General features: G+C 49.7%; 1 protein-coding gene across 5 annotated transcripts in view; it reads left to right on the plus strand.

Annotated features, from left to right (window-relative positions):
- Nucleotides 1-46: 46 nt before the first annotated feature.
- Nucleotides 47-13,932, plus strand: part of GCK (glucokinase) — a 54,692-nt gene continuing 40,806 nt past the window's right edge. Inside the window, exons 1-4 of one of the 5 annotated variants that reach the window (XM_073008909.1) lie at nt 47-612; nt 2,148-2,261; nt 3,736-4,034; nt 7,851-9,700. In XM_073008909.1, the coding sequence (XP_072865010.1) occupies nt 9,656-9,700 (45 nt within the window). In that variant the 5' untranslated portion in view covers nt 47-612; nt 2,148-2,261; nt 3,736-4,034; nt 7,851-9,655. The other 4 variants (XM_073008910.1, XM_073008911.1, XM_037988223.2 and 1 more) reach the window with 4 other exon arrangements.

Below are 13,932 nucleotides of genomic sequence, written 5' to 3' on the forward strand. Positions count from 1 at the left end.
TCAATGCCACGAGGGGCGGGGCTCCACGCCTCGCGTGAGCCTGGTCCCTCCCTGCTTGCCAGGTGAAGTCGGGCGCCCAGCGGGACACTGTACTGTCTTGTGCTGGGTGGTGCTGGGCCTCCCAGAGCGGCCTGAACCCTTCTTTTTGCTTGCGTTGTTGAAAGAAGGCAAGTCTACGGATAGGAATGAGTGAGGCACAGTTCCCTGAGGATGCCATAACTTACCCGTTTCTTGTGTATTAAGTGACATCACGTGTTACCAAACTAAACCGGCTGCATTTGCCTGCGCACAACGTAAAACCAAACACCCAAGCATTGGATTTTTGTAGCAAGAAAGATGTATTGCCAAGCAGCCTTGCAAGGAGACAGAAGATGGGCTGAAGTCTGTCTCCCAATACTTGCTTCACAGCAGTAGATTTAAGGGAGAGATTTTGGAATTGGAGTTTCGGGCTGGACAGTGATTGGCTGAAACGAAGAAACGTTTAGAAAATCTCTTGGCCATGAGCTGTTGCTTCTTCATGCTGCTTCAAGGATCACATGCAGATTCAAGAGCTGGTTTAAAACAAGCTCTGGAAATCCGGGCTGTGACATCAAAGGGCCGCTCCTCGGGCTAGTAAGTCTATTTTGCACAGGCTCCAGTCAGCCATATTGGTTCCAACCTGTTTCAGGAAGTTGTATAAGCAGAGGGGATTATAGCAAACTGTTTCCTTGTCGGCTGTCCTCTAGACAAGCTCAAGATTTCTGTTAGTTACTAGTTTTTTTAACCTTGTTGGGCACAGTTTCACATGTAATCAGAAAGGAACTTGCAAGACATACATCTGAAAGGAACTTGGTCTTTGGAAGTTGTCAGTAAGGTCACAAAATTGTGATGCTAGAAGCAGCCGCATCTGAGATTATAGGAAAGAGATGATGTGTTGGAAAAACAACAGCATCACTTTAAACATTACTCTAAATCAAGGTTTCTCAACCTTGGCACTATTGACATTTTGGGTTGGATAGTTCTTTGTTGTTGGGAGACTGCCTTGTGCATTGTGTACTCACTAAATGTCAGTACCAACCTACCACCTCCCCACTGCACAATCAAAAATGTCAACATGTCCCTTGGGAGCAGTAGTTTTGAGAAACATTCCTTTGCATATATATATATGTTTGTTTTGTTTTGAGACAGAGTCTTGCTCTGTTGCCCAGGCAGAAGTGCAATGGTGTGATCCCGCTCACTGCAACCTCTGCCTCCCAGGTTCAAGCGATTCTCATGCCTCAGCCTCCTGAGTAGCTGGGATTACAGGAATGCACCCCTACACCCGGCTAATTTTTGTATTTTTAATAGAGATGGGATTTCACTATGTTGGCCAGGCTGGTCTTGAACTCCTGGCCTCATGTGATCCACCCACCTCGGCCTCCCAAAGTGCTGGGATTACAAGCATGAGCCACCGCGCCCAGCTGAGAAACATTGCTTTAAATAATCTGTGGTGAAAGGAAGTTCCCACCACCTGCCCACTCACTTAGTACCTCTCTCACCAACCCTCTTCCCTGGGTATTTCCAAGTACAGAGGGTGGAAAGGGCTTTTCCACATTTCCCCTGTTTTGGTGGTAAACATTAGGAGCAGCCATTGGCGGTGGTTAGGCTCAGCCACCCACAGATATGGACACAGTAGTCTGACAAGCTGGGTTGCTGGGGGTTATCAGTCCAGGCTCATCTGCCTGCACTGACACCATTTCCCTATAGGAGGCAGGTGAGAGCCATTTCTGAGGAAAATCTCTGGAGCCTCTCTTCCTTCCACTGAAAGTTGTGCAAAAAGATCAGGAAGACGGTGCTTGGATGGAATAAATTTCAGTGTATTCACTTGACACATTATAGTGACTGTCCCAAAGTTTACATTACACCAAGTACTTTCCATGTGCCGCATCGTTTAATCCTCACAAAAACCAGGGGAAGATATTATTGCCTCCCTACAGACATAGAAACTGAGATTCCGTGTAAGGAGATTGTTAGTAAGGGACAAAGTTGGGGTTCAGATGTCAACAGTGAAATGCTTAACAAACTGTCATGCAGCCCAGCTCCACTCCCAGCAACTCTTCCTGCTCCTCTCTGACCTCACTCAGCCTCTACTGTTCCAGGACGTCTCATTCATAGTCATGTGTTTGCAGACTTCCCAAGTTCACTGTGTTACCAAAAAGCAAGACCTGCCTTCTGCTCCATCACCCCAGCTGTCACCCAACTTGGATTCAGTCCCAGCACTGACACATCACAAAATCACAAAAGTGAGCAAACCATTACCTCCCTGAGTCTCCTTTTGTTTTTATCTATAAAACTAGAAAAATATACTTTCCATAGGAATGTTGTTGAGAATAATAAAACATTATGTTACAAGTTCTAGTCATTGCTGATGTTTAACAGGTAACAGTGATAATTATTTGTCTTCTCATTAATGAAAAAAAGATTATTAATCATAGTGGGTTGAAGGCATCTATGGGAAGTAGAGATTTGAAGATAGGCTAAAACCCAAGTAAGGCCTCTAGATTAGATAATAGTATTGTATCTATTTTAATTTCCTGCTTTCAATCACTGTGCCATGGTTATATAAGAGAAGTCTTTGTTTATAGGAAATATACACAAGAATTTAGAAGTAAAGGGACATTGTGTCTGCAACTTACTCTTACAGGGTGTGTGTGTGTGTGTGAGAGAGAGAGAGAGAGAGAGCAAATACAGGAATCAGGATGAAGGGTATCTGGGAATTTCTTGTATTGTTCTTGCAACTGTTCTGCAAGTACAGCATTGTGGGAATGGAAAATGCAGGGACTGGGCACTAAGGCTATGAATGAAGCCCGCATAGGAGTGTGGGTAGCAGAGTTCTCTAGTCCAGGCTCCCCTCTTGGGTGCTGGGACCTAGAAGAAAAGCCTCTCTGCAGACAGAGCTGGAGTTAACACTGTCCAAGATAAATGGCCCAGGCCCTGTAAGTTTGCCCCACTGAGCAAAACAAGTACCCACCCACTTTTGCAGCCTTGCCCAGCTCACATAAGGTGCCAGCCCTTGCTGTACAACAGAACCTTTGGGGAGCTGGGCAAAAGCCTATCAAGGAGCATACCCCCAGGAAGCCCAGTCCAGGTGGGGAGCCCAGTCACACAATGGCCCTTGCCCCCATACCTCATTCAGTCAGCCAAGGCCATGGCAGCTGAGCTGCCTCCATAGTTCCTACAGGAAAGGAGTGTGGAAAGGGGCCACCAATGTGGTCAGGCCTCCATGGCCTGAGTGGGTCACCAAGCCTCAGATGCACAGACTTGATGTCATCAATTAGGATCTGTCAGCAGACCCAGCCCCCAGGAACACTGCTCCCCACTACAACCCCACACCAAGGCATCCTGGGCTCGCTCTGGGTTCTCCAGGCCACAGGGAAGACAGACATAGTCTGCCACCAAAGGTTTGAGCTCTGCCACTGGCTATGAAGCAATAGGTGATGTCAGAGCAAGGGAGGGACAGGACAGGAGTATACATGGGCAGGAAAGGATTACAGCCAAGGAAGAGAGGAAACGGGTGCCCTGATTTTGAGACTGTGCCCCAGCAGGGGCTTCCCAGAAGCTGTATTTGTCCTAAGACACCCCTCTGCAGCTGAGGGGCTAGAGATGGATATGTATCTGTGTTAGGCCATTCTTGCCTTGGTATAAAGAAATACTGGAGACTGGGTAATTTATAAAGAAAAGAAGTTTCATTGGCTCACAGTTCTGCTGGCTTTACAGGAGGCATGGTGCTGGCATCTGCTCAGCCTCTGAGGAGGCCTCAGGAAACTTACAGTCATGGCAGAAGGCAAAGGGGAAGCAGGCACATCACACAGTGGAAGCAAGAGTGAGAGAGAGAGAGAGGCACTAGGAGGTGCCACACTTTTAAACAACCAGATCTCGTGTGAACTCAGAGCAAGAGCTGACTCATCACCAAGCGGATGGCCCAAGCCATTCATGAGGGATCTGCCCCCATGATTCAAACACCTCCCACCAGGCCCCACCTCCAGTATTGGGGATTGCAGTTCAGATGAGATTTGGTGAGTACATATATCCAAACCATATCAGTTATCAGTAGCCATGCTGGATGAATGCCAGGAACTTAGAATGAGGACAAATGGTCCTTTAGGCCAGCGGCTCGTCCTGTCGATGGTACCCTGATAGTCGTGGGGCTGCCCCAAAGAAAAAGCAAGAGGAATTCTGCAGAGCTGTCAGGGAGGGGCAGGTGGGAAGGCCTGCAGGGCAGTCCCCTGCTCCACAACCAGGTGTGCATCTCCCACATCCTTGGGGCTGTAGGCCCCACGTGAGAGCAGAAAGAAGGATGCAGAGGAAGGGCAAGAACACAAGGTGTGCCCTTGGGAAGGCTGGGCACACCAAACACAACCTAACAGACAACAGTAGTGAGCACACAGGGAAAGTCCTCACAAGGAAACCACATCATGACCTAGAGGCTGATCCCGCATCCTGCCATGTGATGCCCAGGCCCCAGCCTATGAACCAGTAGTCCTTATTGCCACAGCGATTAGTCTATGGATAGGCACCTGATCCAAGCTTCAGTCAATCAACAGGCCAATCAGCTGGCCATCAGTAGGTCATCCAATCAGAGTAGAGCCCAGGACTTTCTTCGACACTTAAGAAGAGAGAAGCAAAGAAACTGGCACAGATTGGAGAGGGTCAGGAAACCCCAAGCAGGATACATACAAACTTTCGGTTAACATGGATGATTAAATATATATGTTTATGTGAACTCCCTCTCAAATATGCTCCACTATAATGACACAAGACAAAGGGCAGGGGGAGAACAATTGGAAGGTGGCGCAAATGAGAGATGCTACCAAGGGTGGTGGGGGAAAGAGGGGGACAGGTGTGAAGTTATGAGGCAACTGGCTGAGGGGCAGGGACCAGCAGAGGGGGAGGGAGGGGCTGAAGCAGAAGTGTCGAGTGTCTGGAGGGATGGGGCCAGAAAGGCAAGGGGCATCCTGAAGAAGCTATACCTGGGGAGGGCAGCTCCCTCCCCACCTGCTCCCCAATTCATCAGCCAGGAATGCACCATCCACCCCACCCCAGGGAGGAGGATGGAGAACTTTCCTTCGAGAGCATTCAATGGTTCAGAGATTCTGCCACTCTGCGGTCCCCAACTAAACTACTCATTGTTTCAAGTAGTCCCTGTTGGGTAAACATCCCCCATTGTAACTGGACTCAGATTCCGCCGCTTGAAGGCCATATACAAGCGGTGAGGTTTGGTGGAAGGAAAAGTAGTTTTAACTAGAGCCAGCAAACTAAGAAGATGGTGAATTGTTGTTTTAAAGCATTCTATTATCTCATTTTAAAATTTATCATAGGATTCTTAAAGGAAAACTTGGTATGAGAGATAGATGGGAGCGGTGCAGGCTACAGGGTCTGTGTGTCTTGATCCAATGGCTGTCTTGAGTAATCACCTATCCTGAGGTCTGGTTGTTGTTATCTTGACTTCAGCCAGATGGTGGTGGACAAATTGTTCCGACTCCCCCTAAGTTGGAGGATTCCGTAGGGGTTCCATGTCTGGTTTTTGTTTTAAGATTAGCCCCTGGAATTCCCAAGTAAGCATATAGTTAGATAAGTGGGCATGGTGCAAAGGAGTGTCTAGTGGGAAAGGGAGAGAAGCAGAGTTTCAAAGTACATTTCAAGGCTACATTTTAAGACTAAAGAAAAATGCCTTAAAATGCATTTTAAAGCTGAGATACTCGGCTACACTAGGCTCTGGCCAGTGTGCGGTGTGGCTGCCCTTGGATCAGGTGACGTTTCAATCAACTGTGGCCAGGGAGGGCAGGGCCACGTGGCAGAACCTGGGACCTCCGTGTAAGGGACTGCCTTGGCCCCTGTCCTTAGCAGGAAACTATAGTAAGGAACCTTTAGGGAGACGTTAAGGTGGGGAGACCATCCCTGCCAACCCTTTAACCTCCCCAGCCTCAGTGACCTTAGTTGGAAAGTGGTGGTAATGATACTACCACTGGCAAGGTGTGGTGGCCAAACATTCCACACTTCTACTTCAGCCGCTCTCTCCCCACTCTGCTGTAATCCCAGCACTTTGGGAGGAAGAGGTGGGCGGAACCTGAGGTCTGGAGTTGAGACCAGCCTGGCCAACATGGTGAAACCCCATCTCTACTAAAAAGAAAATACAAAAAATTAGCCGGGTGCAGTGGCACATGCGTGTGGTCCCAGCTACTCTCAGGTCTGAGGCCTGAAAATTGCTTGAGCCTGGGAGGTGGAGGTTCCATTGAATGGAGATCGAGCCACTGCACTCCAGTCCGGGTGACAGAGCAAGACTCTGTCTCAAAAAAATAAAATAAAATAATAATAATAATAATAATAATAATAATAATAATACCACTGCCTGCTGCACTGAGATTGTCTGATTAAATGACAGAATGAATGCAAAAGTACTTTGCGAATCATAAATATTTTCATCAATATTAGTTATAATGACAATTGCTCCTTCTCCTAATAAATGTACTGCCTTTCTTTAGGAATGAGTCTAACGAGAAATATGTAAGTTCTATATGAGAAAAATAATGAAATTCACCTGAAGGACATAAAATAAAACCAAAATAAATGAAACAACACGTATTTCTAGATGAGAAAACTCAATATTATAAAGAGGTTAGTTCTCTAAAATGAATCCCTAAACCCACAAAGTCAATGCATTTCCAATGAAATTGTCAACAGCGTCATTTTCTGAAGTGGGATGAGTAGTGCTAAGATTTATAAGAAAGATAAAAGGCACATGGCAAAGAAAATTTTGTGGGAAAAAAAAATCTTATTAAGAAAACAATTTCCTGCCCTCATCAGATATTTAAAAAAACTAAAACATTATACAAACCAAAAGAGCGTAGTATCAGCAGAGGAATGAGATATGCAGTGTGCAAGGCAAAGCCAAGGCCAAGGCCAGGGCCTGCCTGACTCGGCAGGTGAAGTATAAGGAGTGACTTCTATATTCAGATAAGTTATTACCAACACAGACAGCAAAAGAAAGGGTAACCCAAGGTGCAGGCCCCTGGGTTCTCCTGTGCTCTAAAAAGGGTGACACTAAAGCCAAAGGTGCAAGATGCTTGCAGTGTCTTTCCTTGCTGCGGAGCCAACCCTAGACTGCAGTTGCGAGCCTCACATCTGTCCCACGAGAACCTGGAGACGATAAGGAACTCTCCTGACCCTCCCAGGGAGGTGAGAAAGGCAGTGAGATATGGCCTCCAGCAGGATCACACAGTGTTCTGACAAGACTCAGCTCTCTGTGGTTTCCAGCTTTGCCTGTGTGGCCTTTGGGTACACCTGGAAGGTGACCAGAGCAGAGCTGTTCCCTTACAATGAGAAATAATGGAATACAAACTGGGTGCAGCAAACGTTCCAGAGCAGTGGGGAAAGGATTGCTTCCCCACCAAATAGCCATATTAGACTCTTCCCTAGCACTATACCCAAACCACCATCTCCCAGGACCCAGGAGAGCAGAAAGGAGGAATGAGAAGAAAGACGAGGATGTGAGATGTGCCCTTAGAATGACGGCGCACCAGCACAAGCAATTGCAGAAAGACTAAAGTACTGAACAAATAGAAAACTTGGAAAAATATTAGAAGGAAATGTGGGAGAACATTTTTACAATTTGGGGATTGGAAATGGTTTTCTTAACAAGATATAAAAACCCCAAAACAAGAAAACAAAGATTGAAATTCATAAAAACTGGATACTTCTGTATGATGAAAGACACGATTAATCAAGTTGTTAAGTTTAGCAATAAACTAGGGGAGATATCATAGCATATTTAACAGACAAAGGATTGATAGATATTACAGATGAAATATAAAATGGTTTCTCCATATCCATAGGCAGAAGATAATCCAATAGCAACATAGTTAAATAATATAAACAAATCATCCTTAGAAGAAGATATGCAATCACCAAGAAACACATGAAAAGGTGTCCAGCATTTTGAAATTCAAGCAATGAGGTGACAGATCGGCAAAAAACTCATAAAGATTTATCGTCTGAAGGACTGGCCAGGATAAAGCCAAACTTCTCGTGTTGGTGGAAGAAACTGGTGAAGCCATGTGAGGAGGCCACGTGGTCCTGCCTACCAAGATGTGAAATGTGTGTAGCACTTGAACTAGCCATTCAGCCTCCAGGAGCCAACCAGAAGAAACATTGACACACACTTACTCTGGTGAAATTCAAGGACATCTGCCACAGCCTCCTTCGTAATAGTGAAAATCTGAAACTGCCTCAATGACCATCAATAGGAAGTTGATTTTAAAGTGTTACAGCACATCTGTCTGGAGAGATCGCACTGGCCACTCCTCCTCACCCCCTCTGCTGGATCTTTGAGTATAGGTGGCCTGGAGCCGGGTCCTGAGCCCTCTTTGGTCTATCCCAACACTACCCAGCATGGTAGCCACCAGTCACAGTGAACACTTGAAAAGTGGCCGATCCTAACTGAAAAGGGCCGTGAGTGGGAAATACACACCAGACCTCCGTATCTTAGGCAGAAGTACATTTTGTTCCAGACTATTGACTGAGCCTGCCGCTGAGTTGGCTCCAGCACCCTGGCCCCCTGCTCCATCCACTCACTGGGCCTTCCTACTGCACAGGGCAACCTCTCCAGGGGCGCTTGGGCTGCGAGGGAGAGAGTGGGTGGCATCCCAGGCAGAAGCTTCTTGAGCAGGGCCAGAGGAGGTGCCAGTCCCTGTGGGCCTCTGTTCTGGCAGTTTCAAACTCAGCCAGGCTTGTGTGGGCCAGGTTTACTGTTCTGGTTCAGATTTCAAGACAATAATCAGGACAGGCCACACCAAAGCCCTCCGATGGTCCCATGGGCCTGCGCCTGAGCCACGCCAAGCTGCCTGCTCCCTTTCCTCTGCTTCCAGACTCACGGGGTCCTCTGCTCCTCGGAATAGGAGTGTGGGAGACCCTGAGACACTGCCCCAGGACCTGAACAGGTGGCAAAGGCTTAACAGGCTAGCAGTCACTTCAGTGACAAGGTGATTGAGTGGTCACCATGGTGATGGGGATGGAGGCTCTTTGCCACCAGTCCCAGTTTTATGCATGGCAGCTCTAATGACAGCACGGTCAGCCCTGCTGAGTCCACTTCTGGTCACCATGACTACCACAGGCCCTCTCAGGAGCACAGTAAGCCCTGGCAGGAGAATCCCCCACTCCACACCTGGTTGGAGCAGGAAATGCCAAGCGGCGCCTGAGCCCCGGGGAAGCAGGCTAGGGTGTGAGAGACACAGTCACCTGCAGCTTAATTACTCAAAAGCTGTCCCCAGGCCACAGGAGGGAGAGGACCTTTCCTACTGAGTCTGTCTGAAGGACACTAAGTCCCACAGCTCAACAGAACCTGGAGAGAAAGCGCTAAGGACGCCACCTGAGCGCCAAGCAATGGCCCTGCCTGGAGAACATCCAGGCTCAGTGAGGAAGGGTCCAGAAGGGAATGCTTGCCGACTCGCTGGAGAACAATGAAAAGGAGGAAACTGTGACTGAACCTCAAACCCCAAACCAGCCTGAGGAGGACCACATTCTCCCGGGGACCCAGGGCAGGCCGTGACCCCTGCAGGGGAGAAGCCTTGGACATTTCTGCTTCAGAAGCCTGTTGGGGAAGGCTGAGGGGTCCCAGCTCCCTGCGCTGGCTGCTGTGCAGATGCTGGACGACAGAGCCAGGATGGAGGCCGCCAAGAAGGAGAAGGTAGCTTGCCCTCCATTGGGCATTCTGGGAGTGTTTGCTTGCCTGTCCCCAACATTCCGTGGTTTGTTTGAGCCTCAGAATCTGATTTTATGCACAGGCTCTTTAAGAAGGGTCTTGCCAGGGGTGCCTTCTGGGGCAGGAAGACCCCTACTGCCTGGCAGACCCGTCCAGCTTTGGACTCTGGCCCTGCGACCTGGAAGTCAGGCTGCCAAGAAGTCCAGGCAGTGGCCTCCACTGGGGAGGGGCTCTGGAGAATTTAGAGCCCTAGATGCGGGGGTTAGGGATGTGAGGTCTTGTGGGCAAAACCCACTACCTGATTTTAAGACAACACTCACTAGACATGGTGACAAGTCAAAGATGCCTTGCCTTCTGGCAGGAATCACTTCGCAGGGAACCTGAGGGCTGCTGTGGCCTGCTGAGGAGTTCAGGGCAGTTACTTTCTCCAAAAACAAATAGAAATCCAGGCATGCTCTGAGCCAGCCCGGAGCCCAGCAGTGAGCAAGGAGAGAGCTGGAGACAGGGGACTTTGCTGTGAAACATTGGGGGGAACGTGCCTGCATCACCCCAGCTGGGGGCCCAGGCAGAGTGGGGGAGAAGGGGTAAGTGAGCAGAGCCAGTTACTTTGGGCATGCTTCCCTCTCGCCTCTGTGTAAAATGACCAAGTCAGCATAAACCCTGGGCTGGCTCTGCTTCTGGCAGAGCTAATGATGTTAGGAGGAAAACAACCAACCCAAGTGAGAGGGTGCGCAGCCAGACAGCTGGACCAGCCGAGGCCCCAACCAAGTCCCAGATCTGCCTCTCACTGGTGCTATGGCAGCAATTTGGATGAGAAATCCTGCCCAAAGGGAACCCTTCAGGCCACCTGGGGAGAAGGAAACGGCTGTCTTTGGCATGACCAGAAAGATGGCTCGGAGCTAGGGAGAGGTGGACATGTGGGCTGCGGAGATCCAGCACTTTCCCCAAACAGGGAGAGAAAGCATAGTTTGCCCGTGTGTGTGCGTGCACGTGTGTGAATGTGCTATGTGTGCATGTTTGCACCTGTGCATACCTGCATGTGTACATGCATGTGCACATATGTGTGCACAGGGAATCACTTTAATAAAGGCCACAGCAGAGCTGTCCCTGAGCCCCTTGCATTCACAGTGGCATGTGAGTGGGCATCCAGTCTCAGACTCTGGAGCTGCCCATGCCCCATCCTGTAACTGCTCCACGTGTGAGGGGGTGCTGGTCCTGACCACGGCCAGCTGTGAACCCCGGAATCCTGGGAGGTCACTGACGTTCTTGTCAGGCCAAGAGTGGAGCAAGACAATGCTTTGGGCATAAACTTTAAGGGGTCACCAGAAACATCAATCATCAAGATATATGCTATTTTAAATAATCAAAATGAATGCAAAAAAATTTATGATGGACAAAATACCAAATTCTGAACAAAGACAGGATGAGAATCACTGATTTCTGCACTTTTCTCCACCCTATCTACCCCTCTTCTAGTGCCCAGATCGCAGGGCGCCAAGGCCCAGATGAGGGAAGCGTGGAGCTGCAATGGCCACTCCTGTCTGCTTGCTCTGGCTGCACAGAGGACTTGGTCCTTGTCTTGGGGGAACCTAGCTTGGTTTTAGGGTCATCCTAAGGATCTGATGTTTTCCAAGTGGGCTGGCTGCCCAGGCCCACCCAGGTCCAGTCCTGTGTCTCTGGGAAGTGCTGCCCCCACCCCAAGCCAGTGTTTGACCTTAGAGCAATGAGCAGTGCCCTCCTTGCACTTTCAAAGTTGTCCCAGGACGTCAGCTGTGGTTGTCTCTGTGCCGACTCCCAAGAGGAACTGTCTTCTTTCTCCTTTTGATTGCTTTGGAGGAAACTAAAGTGTTGCTGGTTTCCCTCTTACTACTTCTCTGATCGAGAGCAACCATCTTGCTGGTACCAACCTTCCAGATCTTACCTGTGGTCATTCCTTTATAATCTGCAGGAGCCTGTGGCCTCAGTTCCACGCCCAGTGACTTCTCCATGTGGATGTGAGCTCCTTAGGGGTGAGCCCGATTGCACTGACACCACCCCCACCCCTCATAAGCCCCTTCTTACCAGCTGTGGTTGCCTGGTACCCCACCATTGCTGACTTATTCCTTTGGCATCAAGGTCCATCCCTTACTGGGTCACCACTTCTGGGTGACCTGAAATTGGGCCCTGGGCACCCCTCTTGGGGACCTTTTGGTCTATATTTTCACTCTCACCTCACTATGGACAGATGAGTAAGTCTGGTTAACTTTGCCTGATAGATTTGGTGACCCCTTTTCAGGAAAGGGCCTGGAAAGATGAGATTCAGGTGTATTGGTCAGCTTAGGCTGCCATAAGAGAATACTATCCACTGATGGCTTAGAAACAACAGAAATTTATTTCTCACTATTCTAGAGGCTGGAGGTCCAAGATCAGGTGCCAGCATGGTCAGGTTGCAGGGAGGGCTCTCTTCCTGACTTGCAGACAGCCACCTTCTTGCTGTGCCCTCACATGGTGGAGAGTGAGTGAAAACAAGCTCTCTGGTGTCTCTTCTTATAAGAATGCTAATCCTATGATGGGGGCTCCCCCTCCTTACCTCATCTAAATCTAATTATTTCCCGAAGTTCCCATCTCCAAATACCATCACACTGGGGTTAGGGCTTTAACATATGAATTTGGGGGTACACAATTCAAGCCATAACACCAGGAGGGCATGCCAGGAGGAACTGACCTTCTTCCCTCTGGGGTCTCCAGCTGCCCTGGGCACCTTTGCCCCATTGAAGGAGCAGGCTTAGAAGTGGAATGAGACTGGAATAAGGTGTACTCCGTCAGGCTTACCCACATCCCTGACAGGAATTGTCCTGGGCCCCAGTAGGAGAGATGGCCCCTATACTGCCATGGCACCTGCTCTGAGACAGGTGTACAGCGTGCAAAGCTCCAGGTGGCCTACAAGCGGGTGTGCTGGGAGGAGGGGCCAGTGTGGGAGGGGCAGGCAGTGCCAAGGCCTAGGGGAGCAGTGACAGGTCCCTGACTTCAGGGAATGGGCATGCTGTGGGTAGGCCACTGGTTTGAGGGTGAGGGCTGGGGCTGCATCTGTGGGACCAGGGCTGGGTCATCCATCAGATGCCATGTCACACCCCCAGTGCCCCTGCTGTAGCCAGGACAGGAGGCTGGGCCAGGCTGGGAGGTGACAAGAGTGGGGGTTGTCCCCAGGAGAAGCCCTCTGCTGCCTGTGGCCCAGGCCTCTGGGGATAAGGACCCTTCAAAAGGAGTAGCTATGTCTGGGAAGCCCAGGGCAGTAGCAAGCCAAGGGGGACATCATTAGTGAGATCCAGGGGATCAGTGGGCCACAGGAGCCCCAGCGTGAGCCCCTCTGACTGATGCCGCTAGGCCCACGCCTGTACCTGCCCACAGCAGGACCCCCAGGAGGAGAGGGGACAGATGGAGAGAGGCACAAAGTGCCCTTGGCATCTGTCTTGAAGCCACCCGAAGGGAAGAGAGATTTGAACTCCTGTTTAGTGACCTCCAGGGAAACATTCTGGCCCATCTGATGTGGGAAGCCCCTTGTGGGGTCTGTCATTCCTCAGCTGAGCCAGGCCTTTGGAGGCAGCCCAGGCATGTCCCCTGTGTGCTCCTTTCCCTGTGTTGGGACACCTGGCCCGGCCTCTCCTTCTGCCTTTCTCTTCCCTTCCCTTCTCAGGAGTGGACACTTCCTCCTTTAGCCCCCTCTCAGCTGTGTGAACTTCTCTGTGTCTCTGTCTCTGTCATTCTGTCTCTGTCTCTCTGTGTGTGTGTGTGTGTGTGTGTGTGTCTATCTTTCTGTATTTCTCTCTGTTTCTTTCTCTGTGTGCCTGTTTTTCTCTCTCTCTCAGTCTCTCTCTTTTGCTGGTCTGAGCAAAGAAGGATCCCCATTCTTATGCTACATAACCATGCACCAGTACAGACAGAATTGTAGGAAAGTCCTGCAAGTAGAAGGATAGAAGGATGAGAGAAGGAATGCCATGTGAGTCATAACAGATCCCTTTTTAGGGGTCACTGACTCACCCTGACTCCTGCCCTCCCACTGTGACACTATTACCCACAGACAGGCTCAGATTAAACCCATGTTCCAGGTGCCCTGTGGTTCCCACAGTGTGGCTCCCTGGGTCTGGCCTCAGGCTCCACAGGTGCCCAGCCCTGCCAAAGGCTCCAGAGCAGCTGCCCCAGCTGGGGAGCTGTGGGGCCCCTTCACAGAGTACATGGGA

Source organism: Chlorocebus sabaeus, chromosome 21 (genome assembly GCF_047675955.1).
Source record: "Chlorocebus sabaeus isolate Y175 chromosome 21, mChlSab1.0.hap1, whole genome shotgun sequence".
NCBI lineage: Eukaryota > Metazoa > Chordata > Mammalia > Primates > Cercopithecidae > Chlorocebus > Chlorocebus sabaeus.